This window comes from Chinchilla lanigera, unplaced genomic scaffold, assembly GCF_000276665.1.
Source record: "Chinchilla lanigera isolate Chin_1 unplaced genomic scaffold, ChiLan1.0 scaffold00083, whole genome shotgun sequence".
NCBI lineage: Eukaryota > Metazoa > Chordata > Mammalia > Rodentia > Chinchillidae > Chinchilla > Chinchilla lanigera.
This window is the reverse complement of record NW_004955484.1, coordinates 8,950,780-8,977,955: the sequence shown is the minus strand read 5'-3', so window position 1 is coordinate 8,977,955 and position 27,176 is coordinate 8,950,780. Positions and strand designations below refer to the sequence as shown.

Below are 27,176 nucleotides of genomic sequence, written 5' to 3'. Positions count from 1 at the left end.
GCTCTCAGGACGCGTTTTTCTCTCCTCCTCTCCTCCAGGCATGTAGGACTGCCCAACTCTGTTTGGCGTGTTCCACACCGCCAGAATCTCCTCCTAAAACCTCTTCTGACCTTCTTGACAATGTTCCTCCTGCCTTTGCTTCCTCTCCGCCGTATCCTCAGTCTCCATGAGCTGACTCTTTACCCTCTTCCTCTCGGCCCAATCCTAATCAGCCAGATGGGCAAACCTGCTTGCCCCATCCGTCTCAGCCAGCAGCGGAATCCTCTTCCCTCTACCCTTCTTTGCCATTCTCTGAGCCTTCTCCATCTCCCAAACCTGCAGCTCGCCTAGCTGCTACTTTCCACACATTGTCCTCAGACCCTACTCCTCTCTCCGCTCCTCCGCCGTCATCCCCGCCCTCAGTCACACTCGCTCAGCCTCATGCTCAGTCTCATTCTCCTCCCCAACAACTAGTTGACGGGTCCCCATCCTCTCCAGGTACAATATCTATTTCCTCTCAAGGTTGTTCTTCTTTTTTGCCCCATGCCTTGACTAGCTCACCTCTGGCCCTTGGCCTCTGAGGTCAATAAAGACTCAGGACATAAGAGAATCTCTGCTGTAACATCATATAACTCAGTTGAGTCCCTGATCTTCTGATCAAGGAGATTATGGGACCACAGAGGAAAATGATTCTATGGTGTATAGTGTGCCTAAGGAGAGTCACTAGGAGAAAAAGTCTCCCAAGCTTTCGCAGAAAGCACCTTGGTCAAGCAATGGCCGTGACTCATCCAAATGGCTGACACTGACTAAAGTACTGAGAGGTGCTGTACATGGTTCCAAGGTAAATCCTGAGGAGATTTAACTGACCTTGATAGATAGCAAGGAGTTAATTTTAATTAATACAGGTCTCGCTTTAACTTGGTCTTAAACATCCAACAGAAAAGTATACAGGATGTATAAAGCAGTGCCATAATAAAACGATAAATATGCTAGATTCTAAAAACATATGCTAGGTTCTAAAAACATATTCTAGTAACATATGCTATGTTACTAAAAACTACCAGATCTTGTCTAAAGAGAGTGTTACATGATACATATCAAGGCCCTAAGTAACTATACTCATCAGGCCTTAAATGATACCATAGCTGATCTCTCTCCTAAATAAAGAGTAAAAGTAATAAAACAGGCCATCCTTCAAAACCAAATTAATAGCCTTGCTGCAGTCATTCCAAAATCAATGTGCCCTTGACATCCTGACAGCTGAAAGAGGAGGCACCTATGCTATGTTAGGAGAAGAATGTTGCTACTTTGTAAATGAATCTGGGATCCTTATGGACAAGGTAAAAAATCTTCACACCTGGCTTGAGCGTAAATGCCCAGAGCTAACAAACTATCTCTCCCTATACCAAGGTCCTGGTGGAATGACACATTTGGGTCATGGGCACCTTTCTTGATACTTCTTCTAGGCCCTATAATCATGATAATAACCTGTTTACTTGTATGGCCCTGCATTTTTTTTTTTTTTGGTTTTTCTCCAGAACCGGGAACCGAACTCACGACCCTGCGCTTGCCAGGCAGGCGCTTTTGCCGCTGAGCTAAATTCCCAGCCCCTGGCCCTGCATTTTTAAACTTTTGTCTAGTTTTATTCAATCCAGGCTCTGCGTAATTACAGCCAATGAACTCATTGCTCTAGTAGACATCCCCAGCACTGGCATCCACGGAAGCAACACCCATCGTCCCCTCGCCCCCTATCATAGCGACGCCCCTATTCAGCAGGAAGCAGTTTAAGAAGAGTCGTCGCCCCCCCCACTAACCAAAAGAGGGGACTGATTGGTTTCTTGCCCCGCTGTAATTCCTGCTGAGTTGCTATGGCACCCAAGCCAATATGGCACTGGAGGTCATGTGGTATGGTGCTGAGTCACCATGGCATCCAGCTAATATGGCACAGGCCACTAAAGGCCATGTGCTAAGCCCCACCCTTCTTCCACTGTGTCAAATTACAACTTCCTACTTCCCTTTTTGTAATATCCTGTTCCCTTTTCCCGTGCTCCCACCCAATCCTGGTCTGCCATGTCAGGCAGTGCGCCTCCTAAACCCCGCCTCCAGCCTGGGGCTATTTAACCTTGGACCTCATGAAAGATCGGTGGAGGCCACGTTTTTCTCTCTCCTGTGGCCTTTCCGCGTCCACCATAAAGGCATTTTATTCTGTTTTACTTCTCTCTGCACTGGAAAAACCTATTATCTACCACACCACACCACTTTCTCATTATGTTTGTACTCAATAGGCTAGCAATTACTATACTGGACTCCTACACTGGTTGTTCTGCTTTGGATTTTTTTTTAAAGACAGGGTCTATGTTGTTCACGGTAGGCCTAAACTCACTATGTAGCCCAGGCTGGCCTCAAACTCATGGGCAATCCTCATGCCTCAGCCTCCTAGAGTGTTTGAATTACAGGTGTGTGTCACCACTTTTATTTTGGTCTTTTTGAAGCAAGGTCTCACTGTGCAGTTCAGGCTGACCTTGAGCTCACTTTGTAGCCCAGGCTGGCCTCGAAGTTGCAACGATACTCCTGCATCAGCCTCCTGGGTGCTGGGATTGCAGGTATATGCCACTGTGTCCACCTAAAAATTTTAAGACTATGAACTACCCGGGGCATACAAGCTGAATGATATTGTGGAACATTATCCTAAGACAGGTTGCCATGACTTAATAACCAGTTGCAAAAGGATCTTTAACACAAGAGAAAGGCAAAGAAGATAAAATTTAAAAATATATAGAGAGACTGGGAGGTAACTCAGTACTAGAGTTTGTGCTTGGCCTGAGAGAGACCCTCAAGTCAATCCCCAGCCAAAAAAGGGGGAAGGAGGGATAATAAAGACCAAATTTTTGCTGGACGTGGTGGCACACACCTGCAGTCCCAGCACTTGGGAGGCAGAGGCAGAGGATCACCATAAATTTGAGGCCAGCCTGGGCTCCATAGTGAGGTGACGCCCAGCCTGAACTACATAGCAAGCTTCTGCCTCAAAAAAACAAAAAAGACCAATTTTTTGTTTTGCAGAAAGAAGTAACCTGTTGGGAAATAAACAAGAATGCCTTCCATGCAGCCTTAGCAACAAGAATTAGGTAGGTATGTCTTACTGTCCTCCAGCCTTTCTTCTGGCCCTCTTGAGTTCCAGAATTGAGGCAGTATGCCAGACAGGCAAACAACATCTAAGTAGCAGAGTTGGACCCACAGAGCAAAGACAGGTATACCTTACCAGCAGAGCCTGAACTCGGAACAAACATGCAGCTTCCGAGTTCCAGATGCATGTTCATGGCCAAAGGACTATGTACAGTTACAACTCCCCACTAACAACCTGCAACTTAAAGAGCCTGAAACAGTAACACTAATGCTTCAAATAGGCATGAAGTTTATTTCCCTGTATTTATGTTTCCACAGAAAACTGAGAGCCGAAGTAAAGAAATCAGGATGGAGATTTATAAATTACAGTTATAGGCCAGGCATATAGCTCAGTAGCACAGCACTTGCCTCGCAAGCTCAAGGTCCTGAGTTTGAGCCCCAATACCAAAAAAAAAATTAAAAAAAAAAAAAAAAATATATATATATATATATATATATATATATAAAATTAATGCTTTGGGACCTGGCTTTCAAGGGACCATGGAGAAAATTTAGTTTTCCTGTGATTTGTTTCTCTGAACAGAACTTACACTGACTCCATGACATGGTCACAGATTCTGTCTTTCCACAAAGAGCAAAACACAGAACCAGGGCAGGGGAAAGAAATGCTATTCCCCACCTTGACAAGTTGTCAGGGCAGTAAACTCCTAGGCAGCCATCAGGAAACCAGAGTATAGATACCAACTCCCCACTCTACCCTCCTCCACCCATGTTCCAGGAGAGGAACCAGTACATAAAACAGTCAGCTACACTGAGTGCATGACTGCAAGCCTGTAACCCCAGCACTCTGGAAGGTTGAGGCCCAAGTAGTGACCTTTAGGCCAGCCTGAACTGCATGGTGAGACCCTGTTTCAAGAAAACAAATTTTAAAATTTTAAAGTGTAAAAAGCTGCAGATGATAATAACAGGAAAAGCACCAGTCTATAATCTATATTATGTCTTTACTGTTTTGTTTTTTTTTTTCTTCAGTGCTGGGGATTGAACCTATAGCCTTGTTCATGCTAGTGTTCAACCACTGAAATATAACCCCAGCCCTTTATTGATTTAAAAAATATGGCAATAACAGTATTATCCTTTTCTATTGCTTAACAGCAAGAGGTAGATTGACCCTAACCTCAAAATTCCCATCCTCAGCCCTACTCTCTCTCCAAGTAACTGTATCTATCAACTTCACTATGACTCCCACAAAAATATTCCTAACTTCTTATCTCCAACTCTGACAATACACAACTCCACCTCCATACTAAGTGTCTACTAGAAATTCCCAGCTGGGTGACTATTAGCTTCTTCAATATGAAATCTCCTCCTCACCTTTCCCCTTTTAATGGTACAGTATTTAGTCATTATAGTCCTGTACTCATTCACTCCAGTCTATTCTTTTCTATATTCTATTCCTATGCCTATGTGTATGCCTATGCCTATTCCTATTCTATTCTGGTACTAGGGAAGAAAGCCAGACATTTTTACTCTGACCTACACCCACATCCCTTTTTAAATTTTTTATTTTGAGACAGGGTCTCGCTAAGTAAACTAAGTTGCCCAGGCTGGGCTCAAACTTGTGATCCTCTTACCTGACTACCCAGAGTGCTGATATTACTGGCATGAATCACTACACCAGGCTATTTCCTAATGTTTTTAAATACACAATGAATCAGGCATTACATATGAACCTAGGGCACACAAGAATGATCCAACAGGCCAGGTTCCTGGAGCTTACAGTTTCGTTTCTTGCCGTTCTCTAGACCAAGGACTAGTCTGACCCAGGAATATGGGCAGTATCTAAAGATCATTCCTGCTGAGCCGGGAATATAGCTCAGCGGCACAGTGTCTGCCTGGCAAGCACAAGGTCCTAAGTTTGATTCCCAGTACCAAAAAACCCAAAAAACAAAAACAAAGATCATTCCCTGTGGTAGCATGTGAACAAAGACTCTGCTCTGTACAGCACTCGTATATAAGACGTGTGAAGTAGCTAATACTAGAAGGAAGTATACTATATACTTTAGTTTCACCTGTGGTCCCAAAAAGGTGAGGTTTTTGTTTCTGTAGGGCTGAGGATTGAAACTAGGGCCCTGGACGTGCTAGGCAAATGCTCTACCACTGAACTACATCTCCAGCCCAATAAGTAAGTTTTTAATTATCATGACAAACGTTTTTTCAATGAGATGTAGGTCAATGTGAAGGCATCGTGTTCAATCCCTGAAATAAAAACAACAAAAACGGTTTTCGGTGGACAAAACTAAATGACTTAAGTTTTCCTTGTTTTCAACCTTCATTACAGATACAAGTGCTCTGCTCTTTTTGTGGCAGCAAAAGACATTTTGGGTGGCTCATCCGAATTCCTTCTTGATTTCCACTATAACACTCTTAGGGAACCCAGGGACATAGCAACCCAGATAGACGTTCTCCACTTGGGTTATTTGGCCACCAGTCACTGGGAAGATAAAACAGTTCCCCAGTGACTGGCAATGTGCAGTCCCCTTTTTGCAGAAAGCCACCCATCAACAAGCACAAAAGAAATTTTAAGGGTCAAAATCTTTCAACAAGCACCAAAGAAAAAGCAGTCTCAGGCATGGTGGTGCATGCTTATAATCCCAGCATTCAGGAGGCTGAGGCAGCAGGACTGCTATGAGGCCAGCCTGGGCTACAAAGTGAGTTCAAGACTAGCCTAAACTGCACAGTCAGACCCTGTGTCAAAAAAGAGAGAGACAGAGAGAGAGAGAGAGAAAGAGAGAGAGAGAGAGAGAGAGAGAGAGAGAGAGAGAGAGAGAGGGGGGAAGGAAGGAAGGAAGGAAGGAAGGAAAGAAGGAAGGAAGGAAAAGTCAAGCCTGAGGAAAGACTGTAAATTCTTTTTTTTGAGACGGAGTCTTGCAGGTCTGGAGATTTAGCTCAGCAGCACAGCGCCTGCCTGGCAAGTGCAAGGTCGTGAGTTCGATTCCCGGTACTGGAGAAAAACCAAAAAAAAAAGAGAGAGACAGAGTCTTGCTATGCAGTTCAGGCTGGCCTTGAGCTCACTTATGTAGCCTAGGCTGGTCTCAAACTCGTAACAATCCTCTTGCCTCAGCCTCCTGAATGCTGGGATTACAGGCATGCGCCACCATGCCCGGCCTTGTAAGTTCTGTATACTCACCTTTCAATTATACACAAGTAAACTTATGATCTAGGTAACCTCATTACTGTTAGGTTCACTGACACCTGAGATAGGAAACATCTACGCTGCCCAGTCCCTGCCAGCATTGTTCCACACATGATTTTTAAAATTACTTGTTGCAGTATTGGGGATGGAATCCAGGACCTCATACATGTGAGGCAAGTACTCTATCACTGAGCTACACCCCAAATCCCACACATGAACTTGTATGTATATATGTACATTTCCTTGAGACTGGGTATGTATGTGCGAATGTTTCCTAAGACTGGGTCTTGCTATGTAGTCCATGCCAGCCTTGAAGTTGCTATGTGGCCCAGGCTGGCCTCAAACTTGTAGATGTCCTGTATCATAAACTGTGTTGTGCCAGGCATGGTAGTACATGCCTATAATCCCCAGCACTTGGGAGGCTGAAGCAGGAGGACAGTTCAAGGCCAGCATGGGCTACATAGTGAGTTCAAGAACAGCCTCAACTACAAAGTGAGATCCTGTTTGAAAAAACAAAACAAAACAAAACAAAAACCACAAAAAACCCCACAAACTCTTCTAGACTGGGTGGTGTGTGCTGTAATCCTAATACTCGAGAGCCTGATGAGGCAGGAGGGTCATAAGGCCAGACTGGGCTACATAGAGTTCAGGACTGGCATGTACAATATAGCAAGGGTCTGTCTCAGAAAATGAAAAAACTGTAATTCAATAAAAAGTATTGTATATTACAGAAAATTACTGTTTTCTTCTTATATTTTTTGGTAATAATTTTTTACTTTAAAAAAATTTTTTTTCCTTCAGTACTGAGAATTGAACCCAGGGTCTTCACACTGAGTTTCCTTCCCAGCAGTTTTTAAACATTTTTTTTACCCTGAGACAGGATCTTGCTAAGTTGTCCAGACTAGGTTCAAAATTGTGTTCCTCCTGCCTTAGCCTCCCAGGGTACTAGAATTACAGACATGTACCACCATGCCGAGCCTACATTTATTTCATGAATTTGTAATTGAACTGTATTCACAATTTTGTTTTCTCGAGTTTTTTCACTTACCATTCGACATAAACATTTTTTCATGTTATTTTAAGTAGTTTCCTTTTTTTTCTTTTTTTTTTTTAATTTTAGAAATAAAAGGAGGAAAATACTAACAGATTGACAACGTTTTACAAAATAGCAAAGGATCAGTACAAAATAGCAAAGGATCAGTAGTTTCCTTTTTTTCTTTCCAGTACCAGGGATTGAACCCATGTTCTTGCATATGCTAGGCAAGCACTCTACCTGAGCTGCATCTCTAGTCCTCACAAGTAGTTTAAGCATTATGTCTTTTTTTTTTTTTTGAGACAGCGTGTCAGTTCAGGATGGCCTTGAGCTCACGATGTAGCCCAGGCTGGCCTCAAACTCGAAATGATCCTCTTGCCTCAGCCTCCCAAAGGCTGGGATTACAGGTGTGCGCCATGCTCAGCTAGTTCAAGCATTATGATATATCACTGACTATATGAACTAGTCTTTCATTTCTCTAGTGTCAGACATTGATGTCATTTTTATTTTGTTTTGTGTTACATACTATACAGGTTAGGAAATTATGGGCCACCCAAGTATCAAGGAGAAAAAAAAAGGAAAGAAAGGAGTTGTGGTCTAGAGGTTACAGGATTTGCTTCAGGTTATAATTGGGGAGGGGTGGGACCAGGGACCAGGGACCACCACGACTGGGGATTGAACCCAGGGCCTTCACCTTGAGCTACATCCCCACTGTTTGTTTGTTTTTTTTTCCCAGAGACAAGGTCTCCCTTCACTAAGTTACTAAATTGTTCAAACTGGGCTCAAACTTATGATCCTCATGTCTCAGCCTCAGAGTGCTGGGATTATAGGTGCTGCTGAGATTATAGGTATACATTACCCATGCCTGTCCTAAGGTTATCATTCCAACAACATGTGGCCAGGGCTACAACATGCCAATCTGTTACCATGGAAACCAAAAATGTATATAAGCTGGGAACAAAGGCAGGTCCACGCCCACTTCCCTGACTTGCAAGTCGGGATGAGACATGACCAATCTAAATTAAAACTTTGTCTTTTCTCTTTGGTCTCTTGTGGAATACAGCCTGCATTTTTGCCGTAACACTAAGCAAAAGATAACTGTGAAAGTAAATAATAAAAACTTTCAGGATATAAAGTATATGGTAAATCTCAAAGCCGTGTAGAATACTTTTGAGTTCTCTCTAGTTTGGAGTTCTCTATTCTCTTAAGAAATTAACAGTTGACAGCTGGGGAGCAACACAGCTATCTTGGCTGAGAAGGAAAGTATACTCTCAGTACTTGGTTTCCATTTTTCACAGCCTTTGTTCTTAAACCTTTATTATAGAGAACTGATAGAAACCCTGACAGAAGCGGCTCTCAGAAAAGATTTTAGGAGGCTGCAGAAGAGTGAGCTATCCCTTACCTCCCCAATTCTGAAGCTATCCTGGAACCCAGAGTATGTATTTTATCACTGGCTACCTTGAGAAGTGACAGTATGTAAGCACAAAGGAACTACTTGCAACTCTCTTAAGAGCAAGCACTAAGAACAAGTACTTCCAGATACAGGTCAGGTGTGTTTAAGTAATGCAAAAATATTCACATCTTCTACACTTAATCTCTATTTTCTAAGAGAAAATTTTCATTTCCTTTGTCTTGGTTTGATGTGATGATACTTTAGTGAACTCATTTTTGTTTTGGTTTGAGACAGGGTCTCCTTATGTTGTTCCAATTGGCCTTGAACTCAAGATGTAGCATAGGCTAGCCTAGAACTCTCAGTGATCCTCTTATACCACCATATCTATCTTAGTGAGCACATTTTTTTTTTTTGAGACAGGGTCTCGCTATGAGGTTCAGACTGGCCTTGAACTCACTATGTAGCCCAGCCTGGCCTGGAACTCACAGCAATCCCGCCTCAGGCTCCCAAGTGCTAGGATTACAGGTGTGTGCCACCATACCTGGCTCATTCCTGTTTTTATTTTTACTTTTTTTTTTTTTTTTTTGGTACCAGAAATTGAACTCAGGACCTTGCGCTTGCCAGGCAGGCACTTGAGCCACTGAGCTATATCCCCAGACCTTTTTTGTCTTTTTTGAGACAGGGTCTCGCTACGCAGTTCAGGCTGGCCTTGAGCTCACTTTGTAGCCCAAACTTGGTCTCAAACACACAATTATCCTCCTGTCTCAGCCTCCGAAGTGCTAGGATTACAGGCATGCGCCACCAAGCCCGGCTTCATTCCTGTTTTTAAAAAGGAGTTTCATTAACTTTCTTGTCACAGAGATATAATACGGACATCTTTATAGAAGTTTCAGTCCATTGTTGGCTGGCCCCAAGGTGGGACAGCATGGCACAGAGACCCTGCATCCAGGAAATAAAGAGCATCAAGGCAGGAGCCAGGAAAGGAGATAAACCTTTACAGGCACCACCCCCAGCTCCCCACCTCTATGACCAGACCCTACATGCTAATATCAAGTCAGCTATACAGCCCAATAATACAATTGCCTTCCAAAGGTCCCACCTATGATCACATAAAGCTTTAGGGGAACACCTGGATTTAAACCATATTGTTCCATCCCTGGCCACAAAATACTTTATGCAAATTGTATTTAGTCTATCTCTTAAGAGTTACCAAAGTCCTATCAGTTCAAGCACTGCTTGAAACTCCAAGTCTAATCTCTTCTCTGAGACTTAGGGCAAACTGTTAGCTGTGAGCCCCTGTAAAATCAAAAGTTAAACACTGCCAATATTCAATGGCTCAGGGTAAACATTCCCAAAAGTAAACAACATGAGGATAGAAACTGGACCAAAGCAAGACCAAAATCAGTAAGGCAAACATTAAATCCTATAGTTCTATGACCAGCACCTAGGGTAAGCTGTGGTGAGATGCAATCTCTAAAGAGGTTGGGTGGCCCTCCCCCTATCCAACTGACAGTGGTTATAGCCCCCATGGATTCTCTTTTGGACTGGTTCCTGAGTGCTGGAATTACAAGCATGTAGCACCATGCCCGGCATTTGGTTTCCTTTTAAGGCTACTCTCTCCTCTGCTCCATCTTTTTAGCCATCAACTTTACAGGAGCTTCCTTTATGGTGAAACTCAAAAATTTTAAATCACTCAGAGCTAGCTGAGAGAGCTGTGCTGTAGAGCTAAAAAAACAAACAAACAAAAAAAACCTAACAGGACCCATCCCACAGCCTGAATGTTGGGCTGCCTTGAAATTTTCCCTGCCGAATTAGTCTACGCCCTCAATTTGCTCCCACAAAGTCTCAAGACATGAGCAAAATGTAGACAAATCTTCCGCCAGAGTGTAACATACATGGTCTTAAGTTCAACTGCTAATACAGTCTTTGTTCCTAATTGAAATCTTCTCACCCTGGTCTTTAACCATATGCATTTCTATCAGCATTCTTGTCTTTTGATCACCAACCACAATCTCCCATTAAGCTTGCCTCACAGCATTCTAGGACTGTTCCGCCAACACATATCTCTAAAACTTTCCAAACTCCTTTCACAAACCAGTTCTAAAGGCACTTTAACAGGGGTCTGTCTTTCTTTCTTTCTTTCTTTCTTTCTTTCTTTCTTTCTTTCTCTTTTTTAAGACAGGGTCTCACTATGTACATCAGGCTGGCCTCAAACTCGCAGCAATCTTCCTGCTTCAACCTCCTGGATTACAAGCATGCACCAAGACATAGAACTCAAAATAAAATTTAAAAATGATTGGGATGTAGCTAAGTGGTAGAATTATAGGAAGCCCTAGGATTCAATGTTCAACCCAGAGAAAAAGAAAAAAAAAAAAAAAGGTTCAGTGAAAGTAGATCCTGTTAGCATTACTGGTTTATCTGGTAAAGTTTCCTCATGCTTGGCCTGTCAAATACTGTTGATTATTTTATTACAGGTCAGACTTGATAACTGCCCTCAGTTAGTTGCATGATAATGGCGTAATTACTTGTCAAAGGTTTCATTGTCATAGCAACTTTGAAATGCTTTGAGAATTCTCTGCAATTCTAACCCTCCCCTCTAAAAATAAAAAAACAAGTGTCTTTCTGATTGTGGCATTCCATGAAGTACTTGGCAGCTGCATTTAAGAAGTACCTTTTCACAACAGTTCACTCACTCAAGCAGTGCTTACACTTACTTTCAAGGCACAGGCTCACATCCCATCCAAGTCTGTAGAGGGCAACTGGGTCCCCTACATCCTTATCTGGATTTTGGCCTCTTTCTTCCACCTGAGTCAACACTAACGCAGTACGGATTTCTACATAGAATACAATTATTTTCAGGAAGTCTTCCTGACAGAATTTGGTTAATAATACTGATTTTCTCCATAGATTATGCAGACTTCTGATAATGCTTCATTATCTTTGAGATATCTACACAAAATACCACAGGTGGAAAATGTCAATAAAATACACAGCTGCTATATCTACAGTTATAGTCTGGCATTCATTTATGCACCTAAGACAAAGCTTTCCTCCTTACACTGATTTGACCTATTAACATTATATTTTTTTAAAAAATGATATTTTCAATATATCTTCTCTTAATCTCTCTGTGAAAGGGAATCCTGCTACAAAGTCAAATATACACTGGCAATTAGTTTTATCAAGCTAGCAACACTTTGACCTTGGTGATTAGAATCAGGGACCACCTTTTAAAAATCATACACTTGCTGGGTGTGGGGGCACATGCCTGTAATCCCAGCACTTGGGAGGCTGAGGCAAAAGGATCAGCTTCGAGTTTAAGACCAGCCTGGGCTACAAAGTGAGTTCAAGGCCAGCCTCAACTGTATAGTGAAACTCTGTCTCAAAAAGACAAAAACAAACAAAACACACACTTTTCTCCATATTGCTTTTTTCTTTTCTTTTCTTTTTTACAATACTGGGGATTGAACTCAGGACCTTCACACTGGGCTAAAAAAATCTCAGCCCTCACTCCCCCTTCCTTTTTTAAATCTGGGATAGTTTTGCTAAATTGCTCAGGCTGGGCTCAAATTTGGGATCCTCATACCTCAGCCTCCTAGAGCACTGGGATTACAGTCATGTACTAGCACAAAGGGCTCATATTGCACATTTGTAAGCCTTTTGTTTGGGAAGGGGTTAGGCCTTTTTTTCTTCATTGCTGTCTTACTATTGAGTTCTACAGTTACTACAGAAATCATATATCTGAATTTTCTTTGCAAATTAAAAAAAAATAGATTAGACCAGACTGATCACTCCATAGGAAAAGTGCGACAACCAGGTTGTAAGAAAAACACCTCTCTTAATGGAATCTTCATCTATAAAATGGAAATTCTACCAACAGAACTGCCTGCTAAAAAGTTTCACCTTTTGGACCACACAGATTTTCTAAATTCCCAGCCCCAAAGGGTAATTTTTTCCATGTTTTCTGTAAAATGAATGACCTGGAAACTCTTTTGTTCTCTGGTGCAGCTTTTCAAAAGGAAATGGCTTTTCCTCATCAAGAATGAATTTAGCTTGCCTCACTCAAAGACAACCGTCTTCTCCGGATCTTCCACAACACAGTAACATTTGAAGTGTCTTCCTCTAGTAATTTAAATGCTGTTCCCTTCAACTGAGGGGCCATATGCTATGGGGTCTTCCTTCTGAGGCCTCTGTGCCTCATAGATCACAAGGATGATATCTAGCCTTTTCTTTTTCTTCCTCATATGCCCTCAGCATGATACTGTGGGAACTGTAAATATAAATAGCCTTGGTGTCCACCCAATGTAGGGTTTTGGGGTTTTTTTGGTACCAGGAACTGAACTCAGGACCTTGCACTTGCCAGGCAGGCGCTGTGCCACTGAGCTATATACCTATCCCCGGCCTCCAACGTAGCTTTAAATTTTTCCATTCCTGTCCTGTTCTTTAGATTTTGCTGTAGTCTGGAAAGTAAACTCCACACAACCATTCACAAGCCCTCTTTTTCCCTCACCATTCAAGAATGATAGGCTTTCATAGTAATATCGTACCTCACCTTTTGTCTCCACAAGTCCATCTAATTCTATTCTGAGCTTCAAAGGAAGACCAAGGACTGGCCAAAGGGTGCCCAGGGGTTGGCACAGCCAAGACAGACCGTCTCAGTTGTCACCAGAACACCTGTTTCTCTCTCCTCTCCCCTCTTCTTTTCATTTTTTGAGACGGAGTCCAGACTAGCCTGGAACTGGCGGGTCTCCTGCCTCACCCTCCCCAGCAGCTGGGATTACAGGTATGAACCACCAATCTTTTAAAAATCGTTTTTTAAAAGATTTATCCCCTAAGTCCCATCTCATTGTGAAAGAGGGTTGGACCAGCTACCGCACAAGTCCTTTGTCTGAGGCTTGCACACTACACACATCCTCATCCATAAGCGTCCATCCTCACACAGGTAGGGAGTCTGCTCAGCAAAGTCTGCTCTCAACCTGGAGAAACTAGGTTTTCGCCTCTGTAAAGGCATGGGCTATGTTCGAGGTCCTCCAGGATCCAAAATTCTGCAAGTCCATGACCAAACATGCAGGTTCTATTTCTGAGGTGGAGAACACGAACGCTTGGGCGACCCTCACATTCTGCGAGGCTGGCAATTAGCACAGCCCCCTCCAGCCGGGCTCTGGCCGTCTCACCTCGGGCGCCGGGCGGTGGACGAGGCCCGGCACCCGCTTGCGGCCGTGCCATGCCCTCCTTCACCCTCGCCCGCCGCCGAGGGCCGCCTCTCACCTGGCACGCTGGCATCGCCCGCTCCGCGCCGCACCGGAAACCATGGGTCCAGACGGGTCTCGGAAGCCACCCGCCTGCTTTGAAAGAGACTGGTGCGGTTGAGCGGGTACGATAAGGTAGCGCCCGGACACCGGGAACACGCCGCCTGGTTTCTAAGGAACCCAGGGCTCTGGAAGGGAGGGGCGGGACCGAGGGAGGACAGCGCATGCTCCGTAAAGGGGGGGGTGGGCCTGAGAGGGAGGGGCTGGGGCAGGGAGCCGCGCATGCTCGCTTGTTGGGGGTGGGGCCTAAATAACCCAACTGGGAGGTCTTGGTGTTGTGTGTATTTCCGGCAGCGGAAGCGGTGGTGCCTGTCCGCTTATACCCTTGGTCTCTCTGGGGTCTGGGAATTGTTGTCAAGAATGAGAAGGTCCTAGAAATTGTGGTCGACTTTGGTTTTCCTATAATGAAGCAAAGTTTTGGACAATAGCTTATCTTTGCAGAAGGCCGGATCTCTCGAACTTGTCGGACTTCCTGGCTCCCAGACTCCTACTGACTCGCTTTCCTGTTTTCTCATATTCCTGTCTGGGCTCCCCTTCCTCTGGATGTTCTTTGTTTGTTAAATGTCAGTGTTCTTCTAGACTGTGACCTCAGTCCCCTTTTCTTTTCCTTTGTACTGGACATGGAACCTAGGGCCTTGCGCATGCTACAAAGTGTTCTCCCCGAGCCACACCCCCAGCCCTTTTATTTTCTGTTTTGAGAAGCTTCCAATTTACAAGCCTCCTGCCTCAGCTTGTCGAGTAGCTGGGATTACATTTGTGCGCCACTGTACCAAGCTCCCCTTTACCTATTCACCGTGGCCTATGTTGTCCTAACTAAATAAATGCTGTAGCCAGGCTACCCTTTGATTCACCAAACTGCTCAAGCGGGTTGGCCTTCGTGTGAAACCGGCTGTGTTGGAAATGTAATCGGTTATTTCTGCATGGGAGCTCATCCCTACTTGTCTGACTCGCCTGATGACTCTGGGACTCCCACGTGGCTGCATCAGGAGGGTCTCCAGCCATTCCGGAGCACACTGTGATGAGGACATGACCAGCTGACCTAAGGTAGTTCTCTCTGACCAGCTGCCGGGCTGTACCTGGCTTGGACGGACAAGACTTCTTATCAGCACGAGAGGCTCTCAAAGTGATGAGAAATTTTAATTTGTTTCTATGGCCTGCCTCCTCCCCTAGATCGGGAACAGCCGAAGAAAGGGTGCCTGTGTTTGACCTGTTTATGTCATTATTCAAAGCTCCATACTTCTAGAGCAGGGTTTCTGTTGACATGTTAGGCCTGCTAATTCTGCATTAGGAGATGCCAGTAGCACTCTAATCCCAGTTGCAGCTATCTTTAGACGTTGCTGCACATCCCCCTGGGGCCAAAATCATTCCCTTTTGAGAACCAACAGTCTGGAGGAAAATAAATCTACTCCTACTTTACTTATGAAACCAGGACTTTGGTGTTTAATCTGGTATTTCTTTCCTCTCTTTCCCTTAGTTCTGACTTAAGAATTCTTTAGGTCTTGAGGGTGTAGCTCAGCAGTAGAACACTTGGTACACTTGAGACCCTGAGTTCAAGACCTACTATGACCAAAAAACACTCCCCCACACACGCGCAAAAAGATCTGGGCTGGATGCAGCCAGATAGTAGAGCACTTACCTAGCATGCATGGAGTACTGGGTTCAATTCCAGCAAACACCCTCCCCTGCCCCAATCTTTATAGTCCTTTAAGAGGGAACTAAGTAATACAAATTTGAAAAGCTCAGAGTTATGCAGTACATCTTAACACTTACCTGTCAGTATTCATGACCAATACTCGAGAGACAGTTTTCTTGATTACTGCACCTCAGAGGAACTTTTTCAGAAACTGTGTCTACCTGAGATATAATTTTACATCTCTTCAGCAAACCTTCCCACTCCAGTGACATAGCCAGTACCTCCTTCTTTCCGCTCATATATATTTTGCCACTCACTCCAAAGTCTGCATTTGCCTTGTCCCGTCACATCTCCCTCACCATTGATCACCAACACAAATGTTGTGCCTTATCTCCTAAGTAGTTTTCATCCCTGCTCTCTTATTTGTGGCCTACTACAGTAGCCTCCTAGCTAGTTTCTTTGCCTCCCAATCTCTTTCCAGTACCACAGAGGATTAGCATGATCCTCTGTATCCCTCCCCGGGAAAAAACCCTGGCATTATGAGGTCAGAGGAGGTAGAATGAGGCAGTAGCGGCCAGACACACCAGGGAGCATCCTCATGGAGGGAAGGTATTCACCAGTACTGCATCCCAATGTGCCAGAACCTATTGTGTGCATGCTATCACCCCCTTCCACAGGCTGGATGGATTAACCACATTTTAAAAATGGGAACCTGGTCGGGCACGGAGGCTCCCATCTGTAATCCCAACACTTGGGAGTATTGCTGCAAATTGAGGCCATCCTCCTGAACTACATAGTGAGACCTTGTCTCAGAAAACAAACAGAAAACACAAAAACAGAAAACTGAAACTCTGGGCTGGATGCAGCCAAATAGTAGAGCACTTACCTAGCATGCATGGAGCACTCGATCCCAGCTGCAGCTTGTTTTCCTGTGGTCACCAAATTAGTAAACAGCTGAGCTGGGGTTTAAAACTCAGATTGAAAGTGATCCTCCTTAGTAGCCCTCAAGAGAGAGGTACTCAGGTGCCCTGACTAGTATTTGGGTGGGGATCTTTGGAATATAGTTAGCTCTCTGTGTCCACAAGTTCTGCACCTGTAGCTTCAATTAACATCTCACAAAAATACTATTAAAGAAAAAATTGTGCTAGGTGTGATAGCTGTGCCTGTAATCCAAGCACTGTAGGAGGCTGAGGCAGGAAGATTTCAAGTTCAAGCCAAGCATGGGCACTTTAGCAAGACCCTGTCTCAAAAGTTTAAAAAGCGGTGGGACTGTAGCTGAGTGTGAAAGCCCTGGGTACTGCCAAAATTTTTTTTTGTTTGGTATTGAACCATGTACAGATTTTGTTTCCTTTCCTTGTCATTCTTTTTTGCTGATATAGTACAGGACGGCCTTGTGCTATGTACCCCAGGTTAGCCTTGAATTTGGAATCATCCTTCCTCAGCCTCAAGTGTGCTGGGATTACAGACGTGCACCACTAAGCCTGGTTTTTGTCATTATTCCCTAAAAAAATCCAGTATAATAATTTACAGAATTTACATTAGGTATGAGAAGTAATGTAGAGATGATATAAAAGTATGTGTGTGCAGGTTATATGCAAATATTAAACCATTTTAAATAAGGGGCTTGAGCATCCAAGAAGTTTGATATCCATTGGGGTATAAGGGTGGCCATCCCTGGAACCAAGCCCCAGTGGATACGAGGGATGACTGCATTCTTATAATCTTATTTTTTGGGAAGACCACCTGTGGTCCTTCTGAACTTGAATTTGTTTTCCTGGTCTAAGGTGAAAATTCTTTCAAGGAAGAGATTTTTTGGTTTTATCTTGTTTTGTTTTGAGACAGGGTCCTGCTATGTAGCTCATGCTGGCCTTGAACTTCTATATAGCCCACACTGGCCTCAAATTTGTAGCATCTTCCTCCCTCAGCCTCCCTAGTGCTGAGATTACAGGTGTGCACCACCACACCCAGCCAAGGGAGAGAACTGAAGCTTAAGCACCTGTCCTCTTTGGGGTCTTTACAACATTGAAGTTTCAAGTGTCCCTGAGGCAGCACAGGTCAGAGTACTCAAACGGTGGGCTGAAAAGGGCCAAATGCATCCATAGGCCAAGATGTGTTACAAAAGGGGTTCCAACCCCAGTAAGACTCAAAACAGAGACCAGACACTCATGACTGCTCATGGATGTGTATTTTAATAAAAATAATTCTGTCAAAATACAACAGGAGTTTTTTCATCTCTCAAGTAAAATTTTAATAGGATGTTTTGTGTTGAATTCTCTCAACCCTCCCATGCCCACAAGTTTCATGCTAATGCCAAGTATCAACTTGCGAGGACAAAGGCAGAACCAGTGTGCACAATGTGGAGGATGTCTGTTTCAGCTGTAGTCACTAATGGAGGAAAACCCTATGCAAAGAGGTGGGCGCTTGGGGCAGCCAGAAACCACCTTCTGGCTGCAGGTCCAGGTGCCCAGGACTGGTGGTCAAGTAGGGCTCTGCTGTCCAGCTGCCACACGGCATGCATACCTGAGTTGTGAGCAACCAAAGGAACTTTCAGCTCCAACAGTCCTCTGTCTTGTCTTCTTTGTGCTTGCTTATGGGCTGGGAAGGCGCTGGGTGGCTAGGCAGTCCCTACTTCCCTGTTCTGACAACCTGCACCCAGCCACAGACCAATATGGGTGGGGATAGGAAGTTCTGGCTTTCTTTGAGTGGTCCGCCAGTTTCCACTCTGAAAGGAGCGACCATCTGGTGTCAGAAGGGGAAGGTGAGTAGGGAAGGCTGCTCCCCCAGGGCTGGATGACCTGAAAGAGTGAGGGCTTCTTAACACCCACGGGTCAGTCCAGCCCTTCACCGGGCTGCTCCCAGGTGCCTTCCGTACTGTAGGCTCCTGGAAGCAGGCTGATAGGACTGGGTGTATATAAGGGGCTCCTCCAGCTGCAGGCGGGCCTGGACTATCAGCAAGACAGCCAGCTCAAGCAGCTTGGTTTTGGCCCTCTCCACAGCTTGTGGGGCAAAGGCTTATGTCCCAAACATGAGCTGTCCAACTGGGACAGACAGCCCCTTGGAGAGGAACAGAGTAAACAACTTGGACTCAGCTGAAACAGTGAGATAAGGCACAGAAAACAGGGAGGTGGCCATGGGTACTGAATGTGAGCCAGACAGACACCCAACCCCATGCAGCACACAGCTGTCCAGAGCCCTCCTGAACCCTCTCTCAGCCACTCCACAACCCAAGTCCAGGCACCCAACCCCATCCCTGACATACTACTGAAGGTATCAGCTGCTCAGAGACTGCTGGAAGCCATGTCAACCTAACCAACTCTTCACAGAGCTCATCCACCATTCAGCTTCAGGACTAAACAGTATTGCCCAATCCTCAGGGATTAGGTTAGTCCTGGTTCTGCCACTAATTTGCTGCATGACTTTAGCCAAGTCACTTCATCTCCTAGGACTGTTTATCTGTAAAAGATTGCTGGAGATATTCTCTGAACTCCACTGCAGCTGCAAGAGCCTCTGGTTTTAATTCCCAATCCTGGTAGGTTGACCATTTTAACAGCCTGATGTTCCTAACCTCTGAGTTTGGAGCTTGGTATTTGCATCCTTGCAGAGGATGAATTTCCTTTACAGACAGGAAATTTCCTTTACCTCCTGATGGGTCATGGTCTGTGGGATGCCAGCTGGGGCCATGGCAGGACCAAGAAAAAGAAGCCTATAGGATTATTCCCAAGGCAAAATTCTGGAAGATCTCAGGAGAAGGGCCCTGGCCGTTCACCAGCAACTGTCCACCTCAGTCATTTTGCTTATTGTCCAGCTGTGGTCCTTGTGAGGCTTGGTGGGCACAGAATACCTTAGGGCCATTCCAAACATTCACATGTCCACTAACATGGGGCAGGAGCTTACCGAGCCCAGTGCAAACAAGGACTGGAAGTTCAACTTCTGGGTTTTCCAAGGCTGACCCTATCTTTGCAGGGACTGCTTGCGCTCTCACTCACAGTGTGAAGCAGGTATGGAAATCTCAGCCTCTCCAGATGCTCCTCTGTGTAGGCCTCCTCCCTTTCCTCCTCCTGGGTAGCCAGTCTTTTCCTCAGATGGCCCACCCAAGTACTGGCAGCCTTCTCAGCCTTTCCTGTGGTAGTGAGACAATTTTTGCTCCACCAGCTGTGCAGACCCATCTGAAACAGCTGGTAGGATGTCTGTAAGCCCGTGGGGTCCCTTCCTCTTCCTAAGAATGGTTGAGGCCAAGATATAGGGAGTGGCCTGGTATAGCTGCAGTGAGGCCTGGCCCAGGGGTCAAAGGTTCCATTCACTCCAAGGATGAGCAGCTCAAAAATCTGCCTCAACAAGGTACCAGCTTCTCCACAGAAAGCAGCAATTCCATCAAAGCTGTGTGGCAGTGGTGAAAACCAGGCAGGAAGAAAGCAGTCCCTGTTTTCAAGGGCCTCTGTCCTGGCAATGTAGTCTTCCTCCTGGCAGCCTGACACACAGCAGCTCTCAGGTGGAAGGCAGGTAGTTTCCAGGCAATCAAATGACAGTAAATTAATTATTTGGCCATCTTAACAACAAGGGAAGGCAGGGCATTAAAGAGATGAGAGAGGGACAAGGCAGGCAGTGAGAGGCAGGGTATAGTGGTAGACAGTGTGCTGGCCCAGGACCCTCTGCTCCCTTGCTTTTGCTGTGTGGCCCTGGGCCAACTCATCACCTCTCTGGACCCTGGCCCTGCAGTTCTCTGCTCAGTCCAGCTCTCAGGGGCCTAGGGACTTACACCTCTTAAACTGCTGCATACCAGCTTAGCCTGACCCTACCCATCAAGTGGCCCCTAATGCCTATTCAGCTGCCCCGGGTGGCAACTGGGCCTGTGGCTCAGCAAAAGGGGACCCTAAAATAAATCACTTGGCTGAGGTGACAGAGATGATTCTTTTTTAATGAGTTGGACTCGAATAAAAACACATGGTGTCTGGACAGCCTCACCCAAGAGGTGCTGGACCACTAATGCTACGATAAATACTGTGTCTTTTTTTAATATATATATTTATATATATAATCTCATTTGTTTTTTTACTTATGAAAATAATAAGCTATCACCAACCTGGATAGGTTTCATCACTAAATTAGCAGAAACCAGCTCAGCACAAACTCTCCCGAGATAAACACTGGTGGCTCAGTCAGGAGGAAAAAAGATTAAAAAACCCCAACCCCTCCTCAAAACAAAACTCCCTTTGAAGGAGAAGGCGCTACATGAGGGTAACCAGCCAATACTGTGTCACAGGCCGCTGCACGTGAAGGGGAGAGAAAAGGGGGGGAGGGGAGAGGCCAGAGGAATGGACTCTGCCCATGGCTTCCAGGTCCTTGTGCCAGGTGCCTACGGCGAGCAGGGCTACTCCGGTCCTGGGGCCGAAGGAGGGCCAGGTGGTGCCAGCCAGCACAGTCAGCTAGTGCAAGTAGTCGTCGACTCTGGCAAAGGAGCAAGATCCCAGGCCTGCTCGGGCCATAAGCCGGAGACATTCAGACGCCTGGCCCAGGGCGAGCATCAGAGGGGGCTGCTTTGGCAGGTTCTGAGACTCTGTGGAGGAGATTAAGGCCCGGTCACTGCCTTGCCCAGAACTTGGGCCCAGGTGAAAGTTCCTTTGCGGGTGGAAGGTGGGGGAAAACAGAATCTCTTAGAAAACAGTATTCAGTGTCTGTGTGAGTGTCCTAACACTAAGCCATGGCCCTGCAGTTATGCGAAGAACTGCAAGGAACCTGAGGACCTCAGCCTTCTCTAGAACAGTGGGCTGGCTTGAGTCCGCAGTTCTGGCCTGACTCATGATCTAGCAGCCAACTCAGTTGGGTAGAGGGAGGTCAGGGTTTAGTTTCAGCCCAGGAAGCCCAGGAGTTCAATAAGTCATCAGAGAGGGCCTCTGCTCTTTCCAGGGAATGAGATGAACAGACTGCCACGGGCATTCATGGGTCAGTGTCTGCTTTTATTCCGTGCACTCACCTAAAATGGCGCTGTTGAGAGCAGCACACACAGGTTCCCTCTGGATGGGGTCAAGCTGCTGGCCAACTGGGCAGCTCCAGGGGTCTGAGTACGCCAGCAGGCTGAAGGCATCCTAAGGGACAGAGCACTTTTGAGAGGACTGTACCACACACCACACACAGCTCCATGATTCTAGAAGGGACAGGACTTCAGGGTGTCCAGTGAGCACTCACCATACTTGGACATATGGTTGGGCAAGGCTGCATCCTCCCCAGAGCCTGAAGAGGATAGGGTATACCCTAGATACCACACTTCTTACTGCAGACCACACTGGAGCCCGCTTTGCCCTACTGCTGCTGCCCCTGGGCCCTCCTAGAGATACCTTGCCTCAGCACCAAAAGGGGGCCTGCTCTGTGTGAAGACCTGGCTTGTCCGTTACCTGCAGCATCTCTGTGTGGGCCAAATTCTTGCCGTACTCACGGCCCAGTTGCTCACTCAGTGCCTGCAACTCACGGCCAAACAGGATAATCCTTTCTGTGGCGGCCTGGTTGCCCCCACAGAGCTGCCGCCGCGGATGCCCATCATCTGCAACAAGAGGCCAGTGGAGAACACATTAGCAGGGGTGAGGAGGGAAGGGAAAGAAGGACCCAAGGAAGCAACAGCTTCTGTTACAGGCAAGCAAAGGCTAGAAGAGCAGCCAGAGCAGAGGTGCTCTCATCCACCTCGCCCACAGTCTAGGGGTCTGACAGAAGGCCAGCTTCACTCTTGCCGCCCTGCACAGACACATGGTACACACTTGAGTGTCACAGTCTTGAATTTCCTCCAGCCTCAAATGCCCTGGTCCTGGCAGCAGCCTGGACCTTTGTATACATTTGGAGCCAACTCCAGGACCTATCGATGACTGGCTAACAAGGCAATGAACCTGGTATGGCTGGAGTTTTCAAACTGCCAAAGCCTGCCATTCCATCCCCTCTATTTGGCCTCTCAGGGAACACCAGGGTAGCTCATGCTAGGGCATGGCCCTTACCCATGCTGGATTCATCTGTCTGCAGGTCCTCATGCTTGTAGGCACCATTGACAATGCGGGTGGACATGCTTTCCAGCACACCATTGGGGTAATGCTCTGCCTCCATCTCCATCTCACTGTCGCTGTGGAGAACAGTTGAGGGGAGTTGGCTAAGGGGATGTGGTTCAAGCAGCCTAGCTGGGCCTCAATTCAGGTTTTAGCTACGATCACTGCACATAAGCTGAGGGTCACCAGGAGCATGAAAAGACAGCTCAAGCTTCCCTGTCTTTAAGACCTGGCTTCTACCACAGCTATTCCCAGAGGCCTGTCACCTGATTCTCACTCTTGTCCCAATTCTGCCTCCATGACTCTCCCCTCTCTGGCTCTCCTAAACTGACAGACCTCTTCTACATCCTCAATGCCTCGGCTCCACAGGACCCACTGGGGATCTCTGTGGCCTTGAATGGAAGCTAAACCCAGGTGCGCCTTAAGGTATACCTAAGATCTGTTGAAAGCTACCCAGAGCTGCAGCCTGCAGCCCAGATGCCCTGCCTGCCAACCTGGCTGTGCAGAAGCCAGATCCCACAAAAGCCCCTTCATTATATATCCTGGGACCGCTGATGGGCCCAGCCTCTTTGGAGGACAACCCCTTCTGCCCGGCAGGTCCAGAACCTCCAGAGAAAGCCAGGTCTAAGGAAACTGCCAGCTAAATCTTGAGTAAGGCCAGGAGCCAGAGCCAGTGACTGGTTTGGCAGGTCAACAGCTAGTACTACAGGCAAAGAACAGCAGCGAAGGTGGGGTGAGGGGCAGGGAGTAGTATTTAAAGGACAGACTGCAGTGGGCCCAGTGGGCACAGCATGGAAGCAGAGCGGAGGGAGTGGAGCAAGACAGGCACCTGGTCTCCTGGTTACTTGTACTGCTGTGGGGCTGGGACTTGGTGGAGTCTGTTGAGTTGGACTCGGAGTAATTGACGGAGGACGGGGAGGAAGAGGACGAGGAGGACGAGGACGAGGAGGAGGAGCTAGGTGCGGGATATTTACTGTGGTTCTGTTTGCTCTTGGTGGACGCGACGCCATTGCTGCAGCTGGGACTGTCTGCTCCTAGAAGCCAGGGATAGTCAGAGGAGGGGACAGCTTGCCATCAAGCTGGGCCCTGGGGATAACCACAGTAGTTCCCACTCCCTTCCCCCCAATCCAGCAGCAGGCAAGTCCTGAACCCAGTGCAGAAAAGGGCATATGGGGTGGCCTTCCTTCCCAGAGCCCTCTGGAGAGTGGCTGACCTGTGTTGTGCATGTGGGAACTACTGGGGCCATGCCGGGGGCTGAGGCTGGGGGAGCCAGGGTAGCTGTCCTGGGACTTGGGGCTTCGGGAGCTCAAGCTGCGGACCTCACTGTCGGTGCCATTCACCATCTCCACAAATTGTCGGCACCTGTGGAGGGAGCAGAGCAGCATGCTCTGGGCCTGGCCCGGGCTGCAGCTTCCTGCAGCCAGCTGAGGGGGTGGGCTTGAGGATTAGAGCTTGGACTTACTTGAGCATGAAGAGGAGGTTGGGGTTGTGTTCCAGCAGCCCAGGGTAGAAGCGCTGCGTGGTTTCAATGGCCTCACCCACTCGGCCCTCTAGTACCAACTTCTGGATCTCTGCAGAGAGCAAAAACATAGCAGTAGTGAGTGAGCGTCACAGATTCTCTTCAGAGCACATGCTTGGGACTTGGCCAGCCTCAGAGGAGGGGCCAGCAGAGAGTCGGATGGGCTGGCTGGGAGAGCCCTGTCAACTGGAGATGCTCACAGAATCAGTGGTTGGGGAGAGGACCTGGCTGTCCAGCCCCACAGCAGAACCTGTGCACAGGGAGTCCTCAAGAGTAAGAGGGGAAAACGGAAGGGAAACTGCATCCCAGAGGCAGGAGGGGAATTTGAAGGCCCACTCCTGTGGAGTGCAGGTGGTCAGGGACCTGGCTAGGAGGAAGGCCCTAGCTACAGGAGGGCCTATGATCTGGGGATGGGCAACAAGTTGCCTGAAGGCTCTGCTTCAGACAGGCGCCTTTCTTTCTAGGCCTTGCATGGGAGAAGCAATGGCACTGCACTGGTTTCAGGACAGGGCCCATGTCTTGGCAGTCTTCAGAGGCTGCAGTGTGCTCCCTGTTGGGACAGGAGGTCATCCTCCTCACGCTGGTGCCTCTGATGCTGACACCTCTTGGGCCATAAACATCTGTTGCCTTCACACTTTTGCCCTGGGGGCTGGTGCATCTTGCTGGGAGCAACTTCTGGGTCTGAGGCTCTCTCATTTGTAGATCCCAAGTCTGGGATCTCCTTTGGTCTGTCTGGCTGATGCAGCTTCTCTGGGAGACACAGACACATGCACATACACAGAGACGACAGGCTCAGAGAAATGCAGGCAGGCACTCACAGACACATACATCCACTCACCCTCACACTCCTCTCCGCCTATCTCCTGTGTCCTATCCCACCCCACCTTCCGTGAAAGGCCCCAAAAGAAAGAGGCAGTACATAGGCCTGTATGAACATCAGGAGAGTTGCCTTTGGCCAAAGAAGAACTAGGTTATCTGCAAACGGAAGGGCCCAAGGTGGGGAGAAGAGAGAAGCACTATCACAGCAGCCACCAAGCATCAGCTTCACCCTGTCTCACCGTTCAGTCCTCTCTCTAGCTACGAACAAGCAAAACTACTAAGGCTGGGTGAATAAATGGTAGGAAAAGCAGGGAGTTGGTCTGGTAAGATGCAAATATTTTTTCTAAAAAACAATGAATAGGAAGCTGTGTGGAATCTAAGTCTTAAGGGCAAGGAAACAAGCATGGAAGAGTGGGATCTAGCCATGCCAGGGCCTAGCCTGTACCTGGTCTGGACAGTATGCATTGAGACCTTCTCAGGTCTGGGAAGTGTTGTTTTTTATTTTTTGGTCTTTTTGAGACAGGGTCTCACTCTGCAGTTCAGGTTGGCCTTGAGCTCAGTTTGTAGCCCAGGCTGGTCTCGAACTCACAACAATCCTCCTGTCTCAGCCTCCCGAGTGCTGGGATTACAGGCATGCGCCATCACATCTGGCTTGGGCAGTGCTGTTTTAAAGGAAGGATAGCTTCAAGGCCTAGGGCTGGCCTAGGGCAGAGGGCTGCTCTTCAAAGTGGTGAACACCAGAGAAGAATGAACTCCTGACAGGTTAACCAGGGCTGGCATGAGCCACAGAGCAGTTAGGGACAGATAAGGGTAGGAAAGGAGAGGAGAATTAACCTTACTTTGTCTGTTCTTTATGGACGTCTGTTCTTCCTGAATTGGGGTGTCAGTCATTCGGGCAAAAGCAGTGGCTGTGGCACAATACCCATGATGCACCAGGTAAGACGAGACCATGCTAGAAAAAAGGAAGAGCTCAAGGTGACACTCAAGAACCGTATTTCTCACTGACCACTTGATGGGCCAGACTACCCCCCAAGAGCTTTGGACAAACACATTTTAGAGATACAGCATCCACAAAAACTGAAGGGATGGGAACAAAATGAAATTTTCCCACAGTGTTCACTCTTATTAGGTGGGAGAAGGGCTTATCCTATCTATGCTCACAGCTCAGAGGAGCGGCTGCCCCAAGCTTACAGAGCAGCTGCCTCCTAATGAAATGCAAGCCCAGAGATGGCTGATGGTCTCACCCAGGGCTTCTAAAAATGGCATCCAGCCAGGCAGGATGGCAACTGCCCTGCCAGTGTATACCTGGCAAACACACACCTGCCCCACAGATGCAGGGGCTACTCTGCAGCTGCTGGCACCAGGCAGAAGTGTCCCACTCCTCCAATGAAACTGCCCCTTGGCAGCGCTGACTCTAGTGACGGGAGCTAAACTATGAGCCAAGTTACTCTATGCTATACTACATGCTCAGGGGCCCATGATGCCAAGATATCAGACTGATTTTGCAAGGAAGGGGCAAGTACAAGCAGGGCCAATAGAAACATAATCTTTGGAAAAGGATCTAATGCCCAGTGACCATTTAATCCCATTCAAAGTTGGCTGGGCAGTGACACGTATGTGCATGCACATGTGTACAAATGTGGAGAGCACAAGGATAAACTCTATCTGATGTGTACAGGAGCGAATACCTAGGGGTATGTATGTATCTGATGTCACTACTATTATCTTTTTAATTCTCATTTTTATTAGTACATGTTTGTAGTACATAATGATTACATTCATTATGGGAAGCTGGTACATGTACCTAACATACCATAAATCATTACTTTTTTTTTTCTTTTTTTGAGACAGGGTGTCACTAGGCAGTTCAGGCTGGCCTTAAAGTCACTATGTAGCTCAGGTTGACCTCAAACTCACAGCAATCCTCCTGCCTCAGCCTCTGAGTGCTGGGATTGCAGGTATGTGCCACCACGCCTAGCTAGGCATTATTACTATTAACACAAATATCCAAAGGGCTGTTGTGTGGGAGGCATGGAAGTTTGGCTGTATGTTGCCTATGTTTTAATAAGTAAATGAGATAATATAAGTAAAGTGCTTGGTACAAAGAAAGAAGTAAATACATACAACCTCTTATGAAAATATGTATTATATAA

At 46.7% G+C, this 27,176-nt stretch overlaps 2 protein-coding genes across 3 annotated transcripts in view; both read right to left on the bottom strand.

Annotated features, from left to right (window-relative positions):
* The window catches only part of Gfod2 (glucose-fructose oxidoreductase domain containing 2), a 46,495-nt gene extending 31,836 nt beyond the window's left edge, over positions 1 to 14,659 (bottom strand). Inside the window, exons 1-2 of one of the 2 annotated variants that reach the window (XM_005403626.2) lie at positions 14,526 to 14,659; positions 13,990 to 14,429 (exon numbers count right to left, since the gene is read on the bottom strand). The gene's annotated coding sequence lies outside the window, so the exon portion shown is untranslated. Of the gene's footprint in view, positions 1 to 13,989 lie in introns of both variants that reach the window. The other variant, XM_013503954.1, reaches the window with a different exon arrangement.
* A 3,174-nt stretch (positions 14,660 to 17,833) lies between these two features.
* Ranbp10 (RAN binding protein 10) overlaps positions 17,834 to 27,176 on the bottom strand; it is a 70,774-nt gene continuing 61,431 nt past the window's right edge. Inside the window, exons 7-14 of the mRNA XM_005403623.2 lie at positions 25,863 to 25,975; positions 24,148 to 24,256; positions 23,899 to 24,047; positions 23,515 to 23,719; positions 22,641 to 22,762; positions 22,053 to 22,198; positions 21,635 to 21,746; positions 17,834 to 21,217 (exon numbers count right to left, since the gene is read on the bottom strand). Of these exons, the coding sequence (XP_005403680.1) occupies positions 21,087 to 21,217; positions 21,635 to 21,746; positions 22,053 to 22,198; positions 22,641 to 22,762; positions 23,515 to 23,719; positions 23,899 to 24,047; positions 24,148 to 24,256; positions 25,863 to 25,975 (1,087 nt within the window). The 3' untranslated portion in view covers positions 17,834 to 21,086. The remainder of the gene's footprint in view (positions 21,218 to 21,634; positions 21,747 to 22,052; positions 22,199 to 22,640; positions 22,763 to 23,514; positions 23,720 to 23,898; positions 24,048 to 24,147; positions 24,257 to 25,862; positions 25,976 to 27,176) is intronic.